Source organism: Centrocercus urophasianus, unplaced genomic scaffold (assembly GCF_019232065.1).
Source record: "Centrocercus urophasianus isolate 14NV4802_14NV808 unplaced genomic scaffold, USGS_Curo_1.0 seq_21, whole genome shotgun sequence".
NCBI lineage: Eukaryota > Metazoa > Chordata > Aves > Galliformes > Phasianidae > Centrocercus > Centrocercus urophasianus.
In genome coordinates this window covers 2,214,272-2,237,553 of record NW_024884767.1, presented here as the reverse complement: position 1 = coordinate 2,237,553, position 23,282 = coordinate 2,214,272, and the positions used below count along the sequence as shown (strand labels likewise).

Sequence of the window (23,282 nt, the reverse complement as noted above, 5' to 3'; positions counted from 1 at the left end):
GCAGCTACCAAATATGTAAAATCACTACATATTTTTACCAGCTCCCCTTACAGAAAATAAAATGACAACAGCAATACAAAGTACCAGGCTCTTTTAATCAACTGGGCTCTTTAGGTATAGAAAACACGGTGTAGTGATGACAAGAGAACGTACTGCCTTTATCCAAGCACTGTCAGTACGGCTCTGTGACCCCAGCACCACGCAGGTGGTCTTCACCAAGACAGAAGAAAGGAAAAGAGCAAATGCAGAGAGGCAATGCCCACCTCGTGCTGCTCAAAGCACCCGAGGCACAAACTGCATTCCCCTGACGCTCAAAACAGGGGAACGCCAGTTCGACAAGTACTACAAGCAGCAACAGCCGCCCCCCTCCCCACAGTGCCACTTCCAAAACGACGAATCCGGACTGAGGACCAGACCCGACACCGGCCAGCCGTGGGGGCGGAGCGCCCGCACTCACCTCCTTCCGTGCTGCCGCGCCTCCGCCGCGATCCGCTTCCGCCCGCACGACATGGCCGCCTCGCCGCGGTGCGTCAGCCAATCAGCAGAGTGTGTCGCCCCTTCGCTCCGTCCCCTCTGGGCATTCTCCACCAATGAGAGCGATCCGCCCCTCCTCGCCCCGTCCCTGAAGGGTGCCGGCGCTTCTCCCCCTACCCGCCGGAAGTGTGATGTGGCCGTGAGTGCGTCGCCATGGTAAGCGCGGGGCGGCGGGCGGGACGTGCCGGGCCCGTGGAGTCTGTCCGGCCCTGAGCCCTTTCTGTTTGTTCCGAGCTCCTTTTTGAGGAGCTGGCGTTCGCACTTCTCTTCAAAGTGCCCGAGCCCGTGAGTTCAGCCGCTCGAAGGGACGGAGGGGCCTCTCACAGTGCTCCGTGGACAGCAGGCCTGTAGCTGTCGGGGCTACCTGGCCCGGCCTCCGCGCCCCGCAGGGCAGCACGGGGCTGTGCTGTGTCTGTGGCGCGTTGCAGCGGGGCAGTGCTTTTGCCTTCTCACCCTGCCCTGTCAGGGGCGCGCTGCTAGTGCAGCTGAAGCATGTTTTGAAGTTGGAGCAGCGGGCCGGCTTCTGACACGGGCTCCTGTTGTTTTTCATGAGTAGCGTTGGATACCCAGTAACGTTAGGTGCCTGTGTCCGTTTGCTTAGCGAGAAACTGTGGGTGACACACATGGACTTGACCTAGAAGCTTGTTAGTGCTGCTGTTCAGATTTTTTGTGGTGTCTCTTGTGCTGTCTCTTGTCCTTTTTTTTTCCTTCCTGTACGTTGTGAAAATATAAGCAAAGGATTTGTGTTTGGATTAGGCTTTAAATCTTTATCAACTAAGATACCAAACTTTAAAAGAGTGGCATGAGTACAAGATTTGAATGTTAAAAAGAAGAACAAAGAAATAGCTCAGAAAAGAAGATCTTAAGCTGTACAGTTAAAGGTTTGTTCATAGAAATAGCTCAGAAAAGAAGATCTTAAGCTGTACAGTTAAAGGTTTGTTCATAATTTTTATTTCAAACCAGAATTCAGTTTAAGATTAGCATTTTCAGAATATTTTGGGTTGGTTACTCCTAGACAGTGGTGTATATACTGTGCAACTTTAACTGAATCTTTCAGTAATCCCTACATATTTATTCAAAGATTAGTAACTCTTGAACTTTATGTCATGGTTCAAGAAAAATTCCTATATTCTAGATCTTGTCACCAAAAGGAAAGTGTAGGAAGTGGTTTGCCTCAGCATTCCTTAGCAGATCTTTCAGATGAACCTAAACATGTGCCAAGAAAGGTTGTGGAGCTGATCATCTTAAGTGAGATCACATGGCATGCACAGGGGGCATCAGGCCCTGTCAGCATGGGTTCATAAAAGGCAGATCCTGCTTGATCAACTTCATTTCCTTTTCTTATCCTCCTGATGGATGAGGAAAAGGCTGTTGACATGGTCTTCTTAGACTTCAGTAAAGCCTTTGACACTATTTCCCACAGTATTTTCTTGGAGAAGCTGACAGCCCATGCCTTGGACAGGTATACTCTTCGCTGGGTAAAAAATCTGGCTGGATGGCAGGAACCAGAGAGAGGTGATGAATGGGCTTAAATCCAGCTGGCAACTGGTCACGGATGGTGTTCCCCAGGGGTCAGTACTGGATCCTGTCCTGTTTCATATCTTTATTGATGATCTGGATGAGGGGATTGAGTGCACCCTCAGTAAATTTACAGGTGATACCAAGCTGGGAGGAAGTGTTGATCTGCTTGGGGTAGAAAGGATCTATAGAGGGATCTGGACAGCCTGTATTGCTGTGCCGAGGCCAACAGGGTGTAGTTCAATAAGCCAAGTGCTGGGTTCTGTACTTTGGTTACAACTATCCCAGGCAACACTACAGGTTTGAGGTAGAGTGGCTGTAAGAAGTGGACCTGGTGGTGTTGGTTTGTCACCTAGCTGAATATAAGCCAGCAGTGTGCCCAGGTGGCCAAGAAGGTCAATGATATCCTGGCTTTTATCAGAAATGATATAGGCAGCAGGACCAGGGAGGTGAGTCTGCACCTTTGGGCTTCTCAATACAAGAAAGATGTGGAGTTGCTGGAGCATATCCAGAGAAGGGCTTCAAAGCTGATGAGGGGTCTGGAGCACAAGTCTTATGAGGAGCAACTGAGGGAATTGGGATTATTTAGTCTGGAGAAGATGGGCTCAGGGGAGACTTCATCACTCTCTACAACTATCTGAAAGGAGGTTGTGGTGAGGTGGAGGTCAGCCTCTTTCCCAACTAGCGATAACTAGCAATGGACTAGAGGGAACAATCTCAGGTTGTCTGAGGGGGAAAAAATTTTTCTCCAAAAGAGTGGCTAGACACTGGAACAGGCTGCCCAGGGAAGTGGTTGAATCACCATCCCTGGTGGTGTTGCACTGACATGTTGTACTAAGCGACATGATTTAGTGGGAAATATTAGTGATAGATGGACAGTTGGACTGGATGATTTTGAGGTCTTTTGTAACCTTGGTGATTCTGTGATTCTAAACCGCATCTCCAAGCAGTGGCCAAAGGGCTCTCATGATAAGAAGCAAGAAAATGTGGTGAGTGAGAATGAAGGGACAATTGAAGTCATCACCTTTAATCAGTGCCTTTAAAAGGCAGATGTTACAGAAGTACATCACCACCTTGCTGTTGCCATAGCACTTCAAAAGAGACTGCAGCAAAAAGGCAGGAGAACCTGGATGATCAGCGAGGTACTTTCTGGTTGGTCAGTTTAGCACTTATATGTAATATTAGTGCTTACATCTAGCACAAAGGTGATGGCATGCATATGGATTCTTGTGAACTTTCTTTCTCACTGTCCGTATTTCGAGAGATTGGGCTGCATTTTTAAATCAAGTTGAAGTAAGCTAGAATTTCTTAATGAGGTTGTTTTCATGAATTTATGGAGGTGAAAATAAATTTCCTCAATCTTTCGGAATTTATTTCCTCAGTGAAACAATAATCCCTGTGGTCTATCTAGGACTTTGGATTGTTTGTGATGCTGCTTCTGGTTCCATCACTCTGCTGAGAACATTTACCTTGTGGGATTAACAGTCATGAACTGTTGTTTATTACATTTTATTTTGCATGCATAATTGACTGTGGGACAGGAAACAGTTGTGTCTAAGTATCATCAAAGGGAAGAGAGTGTAGTTGCATGTCTAGTTTGTTCTCTTTCTCAAAAAAAAAAAAAAAAAAGAGCTACACCTGTGACAAACTGATGTCTTTGTAAATAGAGTAGTTTTTAAAGGAGGTAAAGTCTGCTGGAAATTATGCTTTAAGTTCCATCTCACTGTCCCCCAGGCTTTCTAATCACGTAATTATTTTGTAAGTCCAGATGTATGCTTAGTGAGAGGCCAGCTACTGCTGAACAGTACGTATGGAAGCTGACTTGTACCTCTCTTTTCCTTTATCTGAAAGCACAGATTTTTCTATTTGTCTCTGTTCTCAGCCTGTGAATAGTACAGTTTTAGCTTCAACTAACTTTGATAAGGGGATGGATGCTGCCTAATGAATCAAAACAATAATTGAAGGGAAGGAATATAAAGACACAGCTTCTCAGTTTATGTAGAAGCAGAAAGTCTACTTTTCTCATGCTTTCACTAATCATTATGTCAGTTTGTCCCATTGACTTTTGAAAAGCTATATATCAGAAAACTCAGCAGAAGTTCTGCTGTTGAAACTGGAAAATGTACCACACACATGGTGGGAAGAGGGTAGAAGAGTGAAGTAACTCTGTATTAAAGATGATGAGCCTTTCACTTTCTGAATGGAGGTCTTCAGTTTCTTTTGTAGTAAAAATATGCAACTGCAGCCAAACAACATGAATATGCATGAAAACTTCATAGTAGTTATGTGTTTGTAATTGCAGTTCAGCGGTGAAGAAGGAATGCGTTATAGTAGACTTTGTGAAGATGGCTTCTTCCCCTTCCCTCTCTGGTTATGACTGACCTCAATTTCCACATTTTGCAGAAAATTTAATTTGGAACTTTCCATTAGAACAAGCCTTTCTGTCACAACCTCTCTTGCTGTCTTGGAATGGCTTTTATAGAAGGAAGTAAAATTGCTCATAAAAGCTATTCTAAAAACATTACGTAGTAAATATTGATCCAAGATGAGCTTTCTAATACAAACAGTACTGTATAAGAAAAAAAATGCTTTCAGAAGTCTTTTGTGTCTGGTACACTGAAAGTTAAAAGGAAGAATTAATCCTGATTCAAATTTTCAACAGCTTTTTCTTTGTAATGGGATAAAGAAAGACAAGATTTATTAAGTTGTTCTAGTTCATCTTAGGCATATACATGTCTTTGTATTGTGAGTTTGTTTGGAGCAGTGATATGCAGCTTTTTGCATGTCTTTTTCATAATACCATCAAGCATGAAATGTCTTAAATAAGAAGCGAATAGTTTTTCTGGGAGTTTCAGCTATAGTAACAAAATTTTCATGTGATAAAACCTCTGCTGCCCAGCTGATGTGTTTTTTGTTGGTAGTCTGAGGTAGTCTGAAATTGTAGTGCAGTAAGATGTTAGGACATCGTTTGCACCCATGCCACAACTGACTTCCATCCCTGCACTCAGCATATGTTGACCTCATGCCAGCTCTTACATGCTCCTAAGTATAGGAATAAATGCAGCTTGAGGAAAGTTGAGGAAAAGGGAAGAATAATCTGTGGTCTGAGAAGTGAAAAGGAGAGAGGGGAAAGGAGAAGTCTTAGTGTAGCTAAGCAGAGACAAAGAAGGAAGCTCTTTGCTTCTCCAGTGTTGTTGCCTACTACATACCTTCAGTATCCCTTCAGAAAGTGTGCGTGCTGCTGTGGGGTCAGAAGTCTCTAATTGATGACAGCTTCTACGGCCCATATAGATGCTTCTGTGTCAGTATACAGGATGTGAAAATATGTTATTTTTCTTCTGTGATTGCGGAGCAGAGGAAACCATTTATTCTGCCATTGTAAGATGCGTGTTTAATACCTCTCTTAATCTGGTTTTGAAACCCTAGGATGTGTTGGATCTACTTTAACAAAATTTACCGCAGACCTCAACAGTGAAGGAATGACAACATTTGAAAGAAACCATTTCCTTGCAGAGTGCCAAACACTTCTTACTCAGTGTTTTTGGCAATGTGTCTATTTTTAAACAAATTGATGCGGTAAAAACATGAAAAGTGTTGAGCAGGTTACTTTTTTTTTTTTCTTTTTTTTTTTTTTCTTTTTTGTGCAGCCTATTTGAAATTAGCAATGGGCTGATTATCCAAATCCTGATTTGAAGAAAAAAAAAAAAAAAAAAAAAAAAAAAAAATAGTAAATATGGCAGTGTAAATTTTTTAAAAATTGACTTCAGCATTTAGCACTGTGCACATCCACCGCTGTAGCTGCAGTGCTAATGCACAGAGCTTGGGGATCAATCCCAGTGAAGATTTTCAGTTTCAACTTTGTAACCGAGGTTTTGAGGTGAAACCACCTGGTGCTTGTCTTAAAGATGTTAAAAATCACACTGCTCCTGAACTGTGCCAAACAAGGGATGTAGGTGCAGTAGATCTGCACAGCAGTGATGGACATAAAGTCTTAGCAGAATTTTTGTGTTTCTTGACTAAGTATGTTTGTTCATGAAAGAGATGTAATTATTTTTCATGTTACAGAGAGACGATTTTAGGTTAAGGAACAATAATGGTATACATAACAGTTTGAAAACGTGTATGCCATTTTAAGTAAATTGTAGGGTACGCTTTTATTTAGCCTTTGGAACAACAAGTAGCTACTATCCCATATTTGAATGCAACTTAGGCTTTTTGTAAGCATGCTCAGCAGTATAATTCAGCTTTGAATTGCTCAGAGTTTCTATGGAGGTGAGATGCATTCAGATAAATAAGAGGCATATGTTTTTCTTCCTGTTCTGCAGTGGAGCATATACGTGGTTAATGTTTGATTCTTGCTAGTAAGTTTGATGTGATAGTAGAACTTTAGTAATCAGACATTTGTAGAAAAAAAAAAATAGCTAATCCTTGATGTTAAAATACTGTACTCAACAAAGCAAAAAAGATTTTGGTGTCTTCAGTTTTGAGAACTTTGAGTTTCTTTTATGTCCATCTTCATGTTCCTGTTTCAACTTATATTGCAAATCAACTTTTCCCCTCACATTATTTGAATGCTGGTTTTATTAGGGTAGTGATATCATCCATGTTAAAATTACTCTTACCTCTTTGATTCACACTCTTATTGTTTCTTAAGATTTTTTTGTAAATATGAGGAAAACTAAGCAATATGCTGTGCAATTTCAGAAAGGAGAGTTATTCAGCTTGACAAACTGCAGCTTATCAAAAAGACAAAGAGAGTACAAGTATAATTAACCATGCAGTTTCACTGAACAGCAAAAGTAGTCAGAACTGACTGTGGGAGAGAGTCTTTTTTCTTTTGTGTAGATAGTTTTTTTTTTCCTTTTGTTCAGGTACTCTCTAGAAATCTCTTAGGTACAGATTTTTAGGGCACGAGTGGCGAAAGTGATAAAAGACAATATTTATTTCCACTAAAAGAACTCTTCTGATTATTACCTACTCTAGTTATAGTTCCAGAAATTTCCATTATTTCCCTGTTACTCTGAAGAACTTACTTAATTTCAGCATCCATGAATTAGGATGATAGAAATCAGTCCTTATCAAATGAGGGGAAAGGATGGAAAAAATGGTAAACTCCAAACTACAGTCTTCTGAGAAAAGTGAAAGGAAATGACATCTCGAGCTTTTACTGACACATTAAACATAAAAGCTGTGTTTATTGAATAAATATATAGACAATGTATCTTCCATGTATTACAAAAACCCCAGTAAGAGAAGCTTAGTATTGTAAATTTCAGTTTGTATTTTAAGATTTTGGGGAAAATGCTGCATTTGCTAGCTGCTTTGCACCAAAAATTCAATGTTGAGACTACTGGCTAGATATCAGGGCAAATAGAGAACTCAGGTGAGCCTGTATTGTCAACTCCAGGGGTCATATAAACATGAATTGTAATTATTCTGAAGAAAAATAGGTGCATTAAAGTGGAGAGCTTTGGTGGAAGAGAGTACTTGCGTCCTTCTCTTAATTGTGCAGAAGAATTCATTATATTTTAAGCGGTTGTATTGGTCTTCAGTTGGCTGAAAGTCGTAACTGCTGGTACCTGTGTGCTGTACTTGCCATTTTAATTGGACTACATATTTCTTCAGTAGATGTGTAGAGAAAACTTATTATTCTAATTGAGTCGTAGCATATTTTTGGATGGTTGTGAGGCTACATGTTTTAGATGGAACTGCAAATATTTTAAGCAGAAATGTGAATTAACATTAAGTATTTTTTGGAAACCACATGCTGGATGAATGTGAAGTAAATCTTAAACACCCTTAATCATGTTCAAGCAACCAGTAACTGCCAGCAAAACAGTATCTAGATTCTTATTAAGTTCAACTGCATTTTGTCTAAATACCTCTTGCTTAGTTGTTCAGTGTAGTTTTGCCAGTAATAACATCAAATTTAACAGATTTGCAAGTTTTGTATTTTTCTTACAATTCTAATTAAACATTTGCAGAAGAGACATGCTATTTTCTATTCATTTTTATAAGATTATGTTTAGCAGGAGTAGAAAAACAAATTGTTTCAGAATAAGTTGGAAAACAAGTTATGTGCATGTTTTAATTTTTAGCAATTTGCTTTTGCCTTCAGCTGGAGTAGTCTTGCTTGTTTTATTTCCTATTATTTTTTCCAGTTTCATACTCCAAAAAATTGAATTTAAGATGGGACAATGGCACTACTTAATGGAAATGTTACATAGTAAGCATTTTCAACTCTTTAAGGGCCTCTTCTTTTAAATTTTATTTAGATTGATGTCAGTTTTCTGTTGAATGGCAGTTGAATGGTACCTCTGAGTTAATACTATTTTAATGTAGGATTTCAATCTTATAAGTCTTGTGAAAGCACAGTTTAACTACAGTATGAGCTCTTGCTCACGTTTTAATATGAGAGCCAGCTAAATGATCAGATACTAGCATCTGTTTCTTTGTTTCCAGAGACTGTAATCATCTGTCAAGGTTTTATTATTGTATATGGAAAGGACGACACAAGAAAACTTCAGGAATATTCATACTTTATTTCTCCATATTATATGACATTATTTTTACTAAGATATGGTATCATCAGGGAAGTAATATTGAGGTGTTTAAATTTGAGTTTTGGTAAGGATTTGAAAGAGCCTTTGGGCATGTAGCTCTTAGCATTAAATCCATGATCTTAAAGTTCTGAAGACCTGCAGTCAAACTTGCTCTTGCAAGTCCTGCTGAATACAATACCTTCTTAGTGCTTCAAGTGATCCATTTGTACTGCATAGCTACCTGGAGAGAGCACACAGGAGAGGGAATTTAAAAAATAATTTAAAAAAAAAAAAAAAAAAAAAAAAAAGTAGTACTTAAGCAACAAAGAATGTAGCAGCTACTAAGGTGCTTTCAGCATGTCAGAAATAGTCGAAGTGCAGATATAGAAAGTACAAGCATATATAGCTAAAGCCACAACTGATGTAACTAAAATCAACGTAAAATACCAGTGGTGATTCTTTTCTGCATTTGCAGTCTGAGTTTTGAGAAGATATCTTTTCACCAACATGTGAATCTAAAAGGCAGCATCAACTTTTCTGTATTGAGAAATTTATCTATAGCAGTGGGTGTCACAAAATCACAGAATGGCCAGGGTTGGAAGGGACCTGAAGGATCATGAATCTCCAACCCCCCTGCCACAGGCAGGGCCACCAACCTCCCCATTTGATACCAGACCAGGCTGCCCAGGGCCCCATCCAACCTGGCCTTGAACACCTCCAGGGACGGGGCATCCACAGCCTCTCTGGGCAGCCTGTTCCAGCACCTCACCACTCTCGCTGTAAAGAGCTTCCCCCTGACATCCAACCTAACCCTAATCCTCAACTTAAAACCATTTCCCCTTGTCCTGCTGTTATCAACCCTTTCAAAGAGTTGATTCCCCTCCTGTTTGTAGGCACTCTTTAGGTATTGATAGGCTGCAATGAGGTCACCCCGCAGCCTTCTTTTCTCCAGGCTGAACAAGGCCAGCTCCCTCAGCCTGTCTTCATAGGGGAGGTGCTCCAGTGCCCTGATCATCTTTGTGGCTCTGCTCTGCACCCTCTCTAACAGCTCCCTGTCTTTCTTGTATTGGGGGCTCCAGACCAGGACCCAGTACTCCAGATGGGGCCTCACAAGGGCAGAGTAGAGGGGGACAATCACCTCCCTGTCCCTGCTGGCCACCCCTCTTCTGATGGAGCCCAGGATACCATTTGCCTTCTGAGCCACAAGGGCACACTGCTGGCTCATGTTAAGCTTTTCAGCCATCAAGACCCCCAGGTCCTTCTCTGCTGGGCTGCTCTCAAGGACAAGTAGGATCTACATGAGGCCAACCAGCACTGTTTGAAAAATGCTAACCTGGATTAACAGAGTGAATTTCAACCCATCTATATTACAGCATTTTGCAAATTAACTTGATACGTTAACACTGTCTTTTAAAAATATTCCAAGTAATGTACAGTTCTTACGGGTTTTAATTACTGGTTCAAGCAGTTGAATGCAAATTGCTCTTTTCTGTAAATTCAATTGAAGTGTAAGAATTTGAATGTAAAGTGGGAAGCTATCAATTTCAGAAGTAAATTATCATTTTTAGTTTAAAAATGCAGACAAATTTTGAAATGTGCCTCTTTCCTTTAAAGTGACCTGTAAATATTTGTGTAATTCAGTGCGTGTTTCCATAGGAAGTCACACATAGTTATAATGATGTCCTATGCTGCATATCTGGGGAAGCACACGAGCAGTCCAACAAAGAACAATTATGCACTGCATAATTATTAATAACACATTAATAACGCATTTCATGAGTATACATTTACATTCCCTGCTTGGTATGAAGCAAATGGGACAGTGTGCCCTTCTGCCATGTTGTGCATCTGAGTGCCCAATAGCACCATGCTGCTGGGAGCAGCTGCAGTGGGAAGCCTGCAGGAGTTCATGGGAACCGGGCACTGGAAGCACTGCGCCATGCCATGCAGAGAGCAGCTGTCTGTCCCAGAGGACCGGTCGAATTCGTCACTGACAGGGAGTATCACACAGCTGGGAGGCAGCCGCTCCTAGATCAGCCCCGCAAGAGCCAGGAGAAAGCCTAATGTAGGCGACTGAGGACTTCCTAGTGTCTGAATGTGACAAGTGCTTGTTACTAGTCAGAAGTCAAGGGTATGCTGACAGTAGTAAGCAGCATTTTCTCCAACGTACGTAATCTGTCCATTACTTTAGATGCTGTGGATAAGTGATTCAGCTAGCTAAGCTAAAATACTAAACCACATCTGATGATTTGGCTAATACCTTGGCTAGGGAGAACAGCAGGTAGATGCACCTTGAGGACCACAAGGCTGTCCTTAGATACTGTCTCGCATCCTAGTAATCATCATATTTACTTTTTTTTTTTTTTTTTTTTTTTTGTCCCCCAGGCTGTTATAGAACATGAGAACTGAGGGCACTGGCTTGGGAGTTTATTCCTGTACAAGGGCAGCTGATGCAAGATATATCCTACTTAAGACAGAAGTAAATGGGAGAGTTGCACACCCTTTTATGAACCAGCCAACCTTGCCCTTGGGTACAAGTTGTACCACAGTGCTGAAATTGGTCCTCCAGGCTGCAGAGATAGAGTTGTTCAGCTGCTCCTTGACCTCTGTATGCAGCTTTCCAATCAAGAGCTGTGTGCTGTTAGCTGAAACATTCTCTTTGCTTTGTATATCTAGCCCTGTCTAGGGCGTGTATTCAGAGTAGCAGCTCTGTGTTCCGAAGTTGTATTATGTGATTCACAGACTTCTCCATAGCTAAAGATATATATGATTATATATGTAATCAGTTATATTTCAAATCTCAGTATCAGAAGAGCAGTAGATGTTCTCTCCAAAATGTGGTTAGTACAGGAGTACAGTGGTGAGCTGAAATACTGTGATTTTAATTTTGCTTAATTATATAGAGAAATGTGATTCTCAGAGCTTCAAAACATTAGAAAGTTGTGATGTAATAAGAAAGTGCACATCAATCAACAGAGTTATGCTTCAGGCTGTGGAAGTGGGACCTTTCTTCTCTTAACAAATCCCACCCAGTTCTCTGCCTGAAGGAGATTGCAGTGTAATATCCCTTCACAAGTGCTGAGTATTTACACTTAATTAAATACTACTACTTAGCATTCTGGGTTAAGCAGTAGGGGAAAAAAAAAAAAAGAAAAATGGTATTTGACATAAATTTGTCCATAACACAAAAAATTCCAGAATGAAGAATATATTCCATTTGCTTTTCCATTTATTTATTTATGTGCAGTTCTGAATAAATAGAACTTGAAAATGACAGTGGAGCAAAGCAAAAATAAGGGCACTTTGCAATAAACTGTTGTCTGTTGTTCTACCTGGTGCTATTAAGTTGACAAAAATGCTTTTTGAGGTATGTGTTATCTTCAAAATAATTTTTGTTTGTTTGTTTGGTGCAGGTTCCTACATCTGGATTATTTTAGTACTGTAAGGAGAATCTAAGTCTCAGATTTGGGACTAGTTACAAGAAGCTATAAATTACAAGGACAAGTTGCCAAAAATTGGCAAATGTTGGCTTCCAACATTTCCAGGGAACATACTGCAAAATAATAATGTTGCTAGTGTATTCTTCATTGGAATGGTGATGTAGTGCTTGCTGGAAATGAACATCAGCAAGCTTTCTTTCATATTTTGTACTTGATTTGGATATGCAGAAGTCCTTACGTGAGCACTTATTTTCCCCCTGTATGTGTCACTTATTGATAATTGCTGATAATGTGATGACTAAAAAGCATTTTGACCTTGCAAGGTTCAAGCATACTTTGATTTTTAAAAAAAAAAAAATACTGATGAGGTTAATTTACTCTATTTTACTGATATTTAAACTTCAGTAAATGACCAGATATTGTAGTAGTTTCTCAAGAACTGCTTTTTACTACCAATAGGCAGATTGATTTCACTATCAGACAACAGATCCTTAGTCCTTAAGTCAGTTCCTTTGTTTATCCAGCATTTTCCTTATGATTAGAACAGCCATAAATGTGATTATAGTAAAGGTATTTTTTAAATTTAAAATGAAAAAATGATTTCAAAGTAAAATTAGTCAGTTGTCTTTTTGTAGTTTGGATGGGTCTAGTTATATATATTTCTACAAATGCGTTGAATTTTGGATGCCATTTTCATGTGGAAGTATGGTAACAATTGCCTTTCATATTTATTATTTTACTCTGTCTTGGCTGCTACTGGTTTAGTTAATTACACTTCACATCCACCTTCACCACCACCATCACAGTACTCTACTGATGCAAACTACAGTTGCATTTTTTCTTGGCCAGGTGGGAATGTCTGTTTTCTGTAAATCTTAGCCTACTGCTAATAGGTTTCAAGAAATCGGTTTGAAACAAGTGCCTGGGAGCAAGTCTGTAAGGTTACCCTTTTGCGTGCTCTTTACCTTTTTTGAGAGGAACTAGGAAGGGAAAACTTCACCCCTTCACCCTTGTGCACAGAATGATAGCTATTAGAAGTGGGTTTTTTGTTCACTGACAACATAGATCTTGATTATTTCCTTTTTTTCAGTGAGTGTTCTGTAGGGGATTGTTTATTTTCTCCAGTTCACAAATTGATACAAGTTTTGTGCTGTGAAGGTGTAATTTTTCTTTTCTAATTTTCTTCCTTAGTCTGCCATCTTCAACTTCCAGAGTCTGCTGACTGTAATCTTGCTGCTCATATGTACCTGTGCCTATATCAGATCCTTGGCTCCCAGCTTACTGGACAAGAATAAAACTGGGTATGTAGTCTAACCGTTTTAAAAATTCACAAACTCTCTGGTTTTCACTACGGTGCTTTTTTCTTAGTAACTTGTAATGGTGGTTAATAATACAAATACTGTTTTGCAAAATGTTTTTCTTCTTTAAAGATAAAAAACTTCAGGTTATCTTCAATAAAGATCTTCATTGTTTAAGTTCTTACTATAGAATATTGAAATTAGTTGAAATTTTGAATTACAAATTTATTGTTCTATAAAGCCAACTAGTATTGCCTTTTTAGTTATTTTTTAGACTTGCATCGTTTTCCTCAGATGACACAGAAACAAGAGACAGAAAGAAAACATTTTCCTACTTTCAGTTGTTGTACAGATTTACTTATTTTTTCTTATTATGGATAGAGAATTAAGTCTTATCAGCAGAAGCTGCCTTGCTATTTTTTTCCCCCTTGTGTCGTTTGGCTGTTGTGACTGTATCTCTCACTTTTATTCTTGAAGCACATTTTCTGGATGACCACCCTTTTTCTGTTTTGTGTTCACAGTTCTCCTGGAATGCACTTGATGTGCTGCTGTGAAATAGTTCTGTGCCCTGCTCAGTAGCATGATTTTTGTGTTTGGTAGGAAATGAGAGACAAATCTGTGCCTCCCTTATGCTTTTAAAGCACATTCATGTTTTAGCTTAGCAGTTTGCTTTGTAGTACAAAGGGTATCATGGAGTGTTGGATGCAATGAGCAGTATGCAGAGCTGTGATTTAAATGCTGTGTTTTTGAAGTAATGATTGCACAATTTTGAGCTAGAATTTTGACTGAAGCTGCCTTAATTCTTTAGTCATGCTGTCACTGGGGATTATTACAAAGGAGATAATACTTGTAAAAATCAGAGGTAATTCTAGCTGGGCAGGGAAAAAATACAAGATTTTGGTCTTTGGATGTTTGACTTTCACTTCTTCCATTAGGTTGCTTGCTATTAAAAAGATACGAGTTTTTTTTTCCTGCATATTTGGACAATTCTTCTGCATTTAGTTTTCAGAAAAAGTGTCAAGTTTATAATAGAACTGTACTGTCAGTAAATATCTTCCTTTTTGTCTTTTGAAAACCCTCATTGTGATTAACTTCTGGAATTGACATTTGAGCACACAAGTTTTCTTTTAGTAATGCGAACTACCTAGAGTACAATAGCATTTTTTTTGGTTGGGAGTTCTGGCATGAGAATGTTTGTGTCTTTTCTAATGAGTTCATGCAGTTACCACTGACATGAGAAATTTCTTTCAATAATAGTAAAGATGGAAATAAAGGATGACTACCTAGAGGACTATTCTTTTGTTGTTGTGGGGTTAGTTTTTTTTGTTTGTTTGTTTTGAGCATCTACTCATGGAAGATAACAGAATAGTCAATGAGATATACATAGTAAGAAGTAAGAATATTTATTTTACTGATTAAGATTTTTAGTGCTCTTCTTGGCATGGGTTATTTCCTTTAATCTGGAGATACTCTGCTTAGTACAGTAGAAGCCTCTTCATAAAGTGTTTTCAAAGGGTGCTGACTGTGAAGGAGTTAAGTGTTTGATCTGTAGGCTTGTATTTATATAGATGTTGGACATACAATTTTATTACATATATATATACATGTGTAGACTGCTTTGTACAGAAGAATAAAATGTTGGCCTGGAAGCAATGAAATTTGTGTCTTGAATGGTAGATGTTTACATGGAGCTCATGTGCTGTTAAACCTCTGTCCCTCTTCACTAACATATTCCATGCTCAAATGGAAATGTCTAGACATACTGGATAAAATAAATTCTATTGGTACTTCAGTTTACCACAGAGATGATCTTACCTCATTATTCCTGCTCCAAATTAGTAGCATAATAAAAGTAGCAATAAGATATTAATGCAACAGAGAGGAAAAATGTTAGTAGTTACTAGCTGTATTTCTGAGTGATAAACTTACTGAAGATGGAAATCTGTCGTGATAATAATTAAAGGTAGTAAAGAAGCATGTTTCTGTTAGTTGAGAGACTGCACTGCAGTGATGTCGCCCTTTCTCATAACATTGTATTTCATCAGAATGATTTCTGCCAAAATGTGTATTTTTCTACCAAGTCAAACAATTTTAAACCTTCATATTCCCTGAAGTATCATGACTGTTTCCATGTGCTTTGTCAGGAGCAATAACTTTTAAGATTGGGAAGGCAAGTGGAGATTTACTGTTACATACTAAGTGGAAAAGAATGTGTACCACAACATAATTCTCTCTATTAACCAGAAAGATGTGTTAGCCTGTGTGCAGTGGAGATTTGCTTTGACTTGGCGTAAGCACTGCATTGAGTAGATCTCAGATTCCTTCCTGAAGTTGCAGGGGGACTGTTCTGGCAAACACAAGGCAGGAGCATTTTACAGGATTCTCAGTTTAGCAGCCAAGCACTGAAGCCCCCTATATCTTTTCTGTCTTGCTTGCTTCCATTTTTTTGAATTTTTTTTGGTGATTTTTTTCTTTAGATAGCCAACAATACCTACAGTGACATCAAGCAACATGCAGCAGCTCATGCATATACTTGATGTGTTACTTCTAGAAAATTACAGGCTTGCAAGCCAGACTGACACCTGCATTAAAACAAGGATGAGGATGAACATAAAGGCAAGAATTAGGAGAAATGCAATTACTTTGAATAATTGCTTAAGGAGGAATTTTTTTGGAGCACATTCATTTAGGGAATCATAATTTCTGTAATAATCAAACAGGCTGTGACTTGAGGTACTTGCTGTGCACCTTGAGGTGAGCAGTAAGGTATGAATATAGGAGAGCAGTGGCTTTTCTGCCACAGTGAGCTCTCCAGTATATCCAGAGATTATCTTTTTCCTGTTAGAGTGGTGAGGTGCTGGCACAGGCTGCCCAGAGAGGCTGTGGATGCCCCGTCCCTGGAGGTGTTCAAGGCCAGGTTGGATGGGGCCCTGGGCAGCCTGGTCTGGTATCAAATGGGGAGGTTGGTGGCCCTGCATGTGGCAGGAACACTGGAGCTTCATGATCCTTGAAGTCCCTTCCAACCCTGGCCATTCTGTGATTCTGTGATTCTGATTATGGATATTTTGAAGCTTCACATCTCAATTTGCTACTGCTCAGCAGTAAAGTATGTGGACAAACTAATCTACTGAGTGGTTCTGATAGGAGCACAAGCATCTCAAAAAGATGCTATTCTTACATGTTAGAAGGCTTGTCAGACTTCATGTCAGTGATAAATGTAAATTCATGAAGTGTTAACTGCATTGAGGGCATCTGATGAAACCTTTATTCTGCTTTCTACCACCCACACTAGAAGGAAAAATTCTTATCTCCACCAACAAGGAATTTTTGTAAAGCTAGGAACAATGCACAATACTTTATGTAAAATTTTGAACTATACTTTGTTTCTCATGATCAAAAAACCCAGAGGAGGTAAAGAAAATCTGCTGAGACTGTTACAAAGTACAGATTTGTAGACTGCCTGATAGTGAGAACGATCTTTTTCCCAGGTAAAATTCTGTAAGTGTACATAAGAAGAGAACAGTAGTGTTTTGTTTCATCAAATTCCTGGGCATGCTTGTGAGAGGTGGGAACTTGCGGTACTGGGCTTGGAAGATTTTGCAATGGTTTTTCTGCATGTAGTCTGCAAGTCTGTTCACAGATAATAACAATTTTAATAGTTTTGAGTGCCATTCACATGGGACTCTGTGACTATATATCTTGCTCTGTAAAATTTACACGCGAATGCCTTTTTACTTCTAAAACTGTATAGATGTCTTCAGGTTATTTTTCTGAGTGACCTCTTAACCTGAAAAGGTGTGATGGTCTACATGCAGAAATTATCACTTCTCTTTGTGGAATTAAACAAAAAGCTTTGATATAAATAATTACTTATGGCTCAAAGAAGAAAAGATGTAAAAAAAGTTTTTTTTAAAAAAAAGACCTTTTTTAAAAAAAAGCAAATGTATTTAGTGTTGTTAGTAAGAAAATGGTCAACAAGAGTTGGAATGGTTAAAAAGCGTTTCACTTTCCCTTCAAAATTATCAGTCATTTCCAGCCTCTTGCTGCTCTTGCTTCTGACTTACTGAACACCAAACAGAAAGGAAGGGCTGCTGAATGGATAGAGACGTCAAAGTGAACAAAGATGGTATAAGAGTTCTAGATAGAAATATGAAGTAACAGAAATTCTCTTAAAAAAAAAAAAAAAAAAAAAAAAAAGGTGAAATATGCTGACTGTGCAGTATGCATGAACAAGACAAGTGGTCCAAACCTACCTGTCTGCATTTATACATGGAAAAAATACAGTTACCAAAGCCCAGGAACAGCAGATAACCAGACCAGGGTGGGGACAGGTTCAAAGTGTTGTGGGGAAGCACCTGGAGAAATGCCATCACAGCAGGTAGTAGATGAAGACACACAAATAATCTAGACCAAAGTTTTTGTTAATAAACATGTCATGGGAAGGAAGAGAAAAACCTCAAGGGTTTTTTTAGTTCATAAATATGTGTGTAGTCAATGTAGTCAAATCCAGATGTTTTTACTGTATTGCAGCCAGTTATACTATGAAGCAAACCTAAAACCTAAAGTTTTCAACAAAGTTCTGCCTGATATTTAAATGACTGAGAGTTAACTGCCCTTCTAATTCAAGATGCTTTAACATTTCTAATCCTCTCCTACAAATTTTAAAAGCGTACCCAACTGTTTTCTTGTTTCTCTTGAGCAATTAATATGAAGTCACTTTAATTATGTGGAGAAATTACAAAGATGTGGCCTACTTAGACTTTGTTTTTTATTTAGTCTGTATAGTTGATACCTGTTTTCCTCCTTTTATTAATTCCAATTGTGATCATTAATACTCTCAGTGGGAAAGATTAGAGAGACTTTACCTCAGTAAACCTGTGTAAAACGCTAAAAACAAACCTGAATAATTGTTTTGTTGTTTATTTCAATGCAGTATTCTGTAGTACCAGATTATACCTACAAGTATGCTCTGATGGAAAGCACATTTTCATGTGCTATTGCTAAGAGAAATATAAGAAAGGTGGTACAGCATTACATTTAAAGTGCTGTGATGCATAATTTCTTAAAACTGCAGAAAAAACATAAAATTTAAAAAATCCACATATGTTGACACAGAGGTCTTTTGGCATCTTATACTTTCTGTTTCTATTTCTGTTTTGGTTTTTTTTCAGGGAGGTTTTTTTTTTTTTAACAAGATTTTCTGTCAGGGCTGCTTTAGTGTAGAATGTAGTGTAGAATTATGTAAATTAAATTTGAAGTACGGACTGTAAATGCACCTTTTCTTGCACGTAAAACCTTGCTAAGCTTGGAACGTTGCTGTTTGTTTAATTCCTAGCTTGGACCTCATGCAGGTATCTGTTTTTTCCTGAAGTTGAGAATTAAGTTAAAAATGTGTTTATTTGAACTGGTGTAGTATGGAAGGACAAAGATCAATTAATTGAGATTTTTCTTCAATGATTTTATGAACTCCAGAGCCTAATGAATTTCTTTTATCTTTGCAGACTATTGGGAATATTCTGGAAATGCGCCAGGATTGGTAACTTTTTTCTTTGAAATATCTTTTATAAAATGCTTTTCCTATTGTGTGTTATTTGTTAGCATAATGTTTCCAGGTAGCAATGGAAACCAGTCTTAATGCATTATCTTTAAAAACATAAGCTTTACCTCCATTAAATACCGTGAAGATTGGCTGTGGAAGCTATGACTATTTTACTTAGCACAGTGGAACCCTGAATTTTTCTAATCCTAATTCACATCTAAGTTGTTTAGTTTCAAAAACCTTCTGCACATTTTACTGCATGAAATCACTCAAAACAGGCTTGTTATAACTTAAAAAGAAGTCACTGAATCCTCAGAAACCAGCGCCTGTTTGAAAACCTAATGCAGTGCTGACAAAAACCAGATATTTACCTTAGAATAATAAAACAATATGGAATTCATAATGTGTTAAAATTCTGCTTAATCACAGATGTTTTCTTCCCTTTTTGTCATTTTCTCTGTACTTCCAAATTACTCAAAGCTGATGGTGTCTAGTGGAATTTATGGGAAGGCTGATCAGCTGTATCTGATTTTAGGCATTCTCCCAACATTTATGGTTGTATAGTTTTTTTTTGTTGTAATTCCGAACTTATTTTTGAATTGAAAAGGGAATGTGCAACAGAATTCCACATTAAGTCTTGAATATATGGCAATGCTCCAAAAAACTGAAAGTCCATCATTAAAAACTGTTCTGCAAATTGCACTGTTAATGCAGAGCAAAAGTGTTGGGCATGTAATTCTAGGTGTCTCTGCATGTCATTGAACTTAGGGGAAAATGTATGGTTCCCTTTTCTTCATTCTCAGCCTTTCAAAGGGACATGACATGCATTTTTCAGCATGTCAAAATGCACTGATGCAAAAAACATTCTTTTGTGAAGACCTGCCATTAGAATGATTGCAGGTATTCTCCTGTTTAGTTAATAGCCATAGCTGAACCAGTTTTAATATTGTAGTGGAAAGATACTGGCAATTTGGCAGCTGTATATTGAGCTGCATTAGCAAAAACAAATCTAAATTTCAGCTGCATTAGGGTTTGTTCAAGGTTGAAGACCACACTTCGCTTTAGCATCCTCTTTCTATTTAATTAAGCACAAGCATTTTTTTTTTTTTCTGTTAGCTGTGCACAGCAAATAATTTTAAAAGCCATTTAAAAGAGTATGCAAGAGCTTGAGTATGCAAGTCAACCTGATGGAGTTAAGAACCTCTGTTGATCTGGTACAGTCTTCCTCTCTCACAATGTAGCAACTACATTTTCTGCATGCAAGACAGTGCATGCATTCTTGTACCCAGTACTGAGCTTCGTTCTTTTCTTTCCTTCATGTAAAAAAACCAGTTTCTTTTCAGTCTACATCTGGAATGATCTAGTCTGACTTTCAAACTGGGAAATGAGGTAACATCTTAACATTCCTCCTCTGTGTTTCCTTACATAACACTGTCATGCCCTCAGTAATGGGAAATGGCTTTTGAAGGGGATTGCCACCATTTTATTTGGGTTAGTCGCTAAAAGAGAAATGGAGAAAAGCGTAGGCTTTTAGAAATGAAAATACCCACTAGCTCCTTTTACATATAAGTTGCCCAGAATGTTTCAACAAGCTTTGCAGAATGTGCATAGGATTTTAATAATCAGCAAGTGGTAACATATTTACAAAGTTGTGCAAAATTATGTTTAATCTTGCCACATAGTGTTTTATTTTTCAAGAAATTTAGGAGCAGGAAACTATAACCCTTATGAAAATAGTAATATTCGAAAATGTAAGAGTTGGACTTCCTCAACTTTATTTTAAACAGATGTGAAACAGCAGACATTAATTCATTCATTTATTTGAAACTTAATTAAATATATGCCAGATCATTGCAACATCTTGTAATGGGAGGTGTCATTACAAGTATCTTATTTTTATTTCTTACGGAAATACTCCTGTTTTTGAGGGTCCTGCTAGTGAAGGAGCCTCTTTTCCTGAGGATTATACCTTAATGCTTGACTTGTGCTTTTCCATTATTATTTCTCTGAAAACAGTATCTTAGAAAATATTGTTTATAGTAAGATATTAAGATAAAAGACCTCATGCAGTATGAAGAAATAGAACTTTGTTTAAGCAAACAGCTATAACTCCTTCTGTATGTTTCTGAATGCATTGAATCTGGAATTTTCTCATGTTAGAGCCATGGCATTGTTAACACTTCTTACAGCCTTATAGGCTGGAAGAGGCATCCAGTGTAGGAGGCCCTCTTTGTTCTCCAGAGGAAAGTCAGTGAATTCCTACAGAATGTGCTTAAGCAGAAGGGCAAAAATGATTTCCTCTCTGTATGGAGGAAGTGTCCATATAAATCATTAGCAGTCTAGTGAATACCTTCCCATGACAGTGTTATAGTTCCTTAAGATTTTTTTTTAATACGACTTGTTTGGTGAGCAAGAGATACTTAAACATTTCATTCTGAGTAAAAATTGGTGAAAATAGATCTTGATTGTCTTTGCTACTGGACATAAATTTTTTAATGGAGTACAATTAGCTTTTGTCCATTGTCTGCCATAGGAAGCTACAACAGTAATTTGGAGGTGCCAGAAATAGAGGTCTCAGTGCAACTTGTTAATCTGTTGATCACTTTTCTTTCTATGAAAGAGGGTTTGTAGGAACATAGAGGTCCTTGCACTGAACTTTACTTAAGGAAAACAATTCCAATTCTCTCTATATACAGCAGCATGTACTGTCCTGAATCCTAGCTTTCCTCCTGTTCATATTCTTCTCTGGTACTCAGCTGTGGCAGTAACAGCATTTCTCCAACCAGAAGTATTGAATGTTACTTTGCACATGCAATGTGATAATTGTCATGTTGGGCTAGGAGCAGCCCTGATCAATGTAGTTATGCCTGAGTTGTGGTTTTTTTTAATCCCTCTGCTCCCAGGTGAACGAAAGAGCCCCTACGTAGCTGTGTGCTGTGTGGTGATGGCCTTCAGCATTCTGTTTGTACAGTAGCAACTGGAGGTTGTCCCTTATACCGTGCTACCAAACAGCAAAGCATGGAAGAAATTACAGCAGGAAAAAGTTGAGAAGCATCATCAGCTCTCCTCCCACATGCTGGATAGCCAGTCTCTTGGTGATCATAATGTAACTAAATCCAGAATCATACATAGATAATAATGTCACATCAGTACTGAAACTGCTGATGTAACTGTTAAAAAGATGTCTGTTGTGTTTTTGAGTTCCACAAGAATATATTTTGTAACATGCAATTGAAAAGGTTTTTAATGTTTTTGTTTGATAGACCTGTTTAATTAAATTTAACAATTATACATCTGGCAATAGAACCACTCTTGTAAGAATGAAGAACATTACAGAATATGTTTACTGAGTATTTTCAGTTCTTAATGTCTGAACAGTTCCTGTGATATTGCGATAGGTATGATCACATGTTTAAAATAGATCTCTTAAATGTCTAAGTCACATTCAGCTTTCATTTTCTAATCTTGTAGTTTCTTAATCTATCAATATTTCTGTTGTTAAGATAAAATATAAATAAGGATGGGGATCATAAATGTAGTGAAGTCTGACTTATCTGCTGAGGATACACAAATGTAGGATTTGAAAGCCAGGACTATTCTGTGTGTGTGTATGCGTATCTTTACAGATCAAGCTCACAAGTGAATCATTCCCTAATATTTTTTCTTTTCAAAAAGATTCTAGTGGCTCTACTACTGTTCCTAAGGCATTTAATACAAGGCTGTTAAGTCAGCTGAGGGAATAGTTAGCTTCTCAGTAGTCCAGAGATAGGAAAACTGTATGTCCTAATGTTCTAAAGGTTTAAGAGAAAAGAAAAAAAAAAAAAAAAAAAGAAAATAAAAGAAAAAAAAAATTTACACTCACTATTAGTAAAAATGAAATAAACCTCGTTATTATTTGCCTTTAGTTTTTATTCTAGTTTTTTAAACTTCTAGAAATTTAGTAACTTATTTCAGTAGTGCCTAAGAAATGTATTTATACCACCCAGCTATATGACTTCATATTGACTGCATTTGGGAGAGTTATTGTCAGCAGTATTTTGGGTTGTTCTGAAAAGGTATGTGATCAGAATGAGCTTAGCTGGCAATAAAAGTATCTGAATGGTATGTACCTGTTGTCATTCTTACTGGAACTCTTCTTTCCTAGATCCAAATCACCCTGTACTTAGAAAGGAAGTGGTTGTTAGTGATAAGCTTTGTATTATCCCATGTATATCTGCATATCTAAGTCATTATCACACATACTTAGTTGTCCAAAGCTGTTTTCTGATCAGCAGACAGGAAAAATAGCTTTTTCCAATTTAAGTACAATAAAAAGCATTGGCTGTAAAACCTGCAGGCTCAGAGGAGTACAGAACCGCATGATGTTGATAAACCATGGTGTGCACATGTACAAGCCTTGAAACAGGCAGGA

General features: G+C 38.1%; 2 protein-coding genes across 7 annotated transcripts in view; one reads left to right on the top strand and one right to left on the bottom strand.

Moving 5' to 3' along the window:
• XRCC4 (X-ray repair cross complementing 4) overlaps positions 1-502 on the bottom strand; it is a 173,973-nt gene extending 173,471 nt beyond the window's left edge. For all 6 annotated transcript variants that reach the window (XR_006169607.1, XM_042823079.1, XM_042823081.1 and 3 more), the window contains exon 1: positions 458-502. The gene's annotated coding sequence lies outside the window, so the exon portion shown is untranslated. The remainder of the gene's footprint in view (positions 1-457) is intronic.
• Positions 503-604: 102 nt separating this feature from the next.
• Positions 605-22,975, top strand: TMEM167A (transmembrane protein 167A). Its single transcript, XM_042822975.1, has 4 exons — positions 605-690; positions 13,226-13,335; positions 18,834-18,868; positions 21,775-22,975. Exons 1-4 carry the CDS (start codon positions 688-690, stop codon positions 21,843-21,845), a joined length of 219 nt encoding a protein of 72 aa, XP_042678909.1. The 5' UTR covers positions 605-687; the 3' UTR covers positions 21,846-22,975.
• The last annotated feature ends 307 nt before the right edge of the window (positions 22,976-23,282 follow it).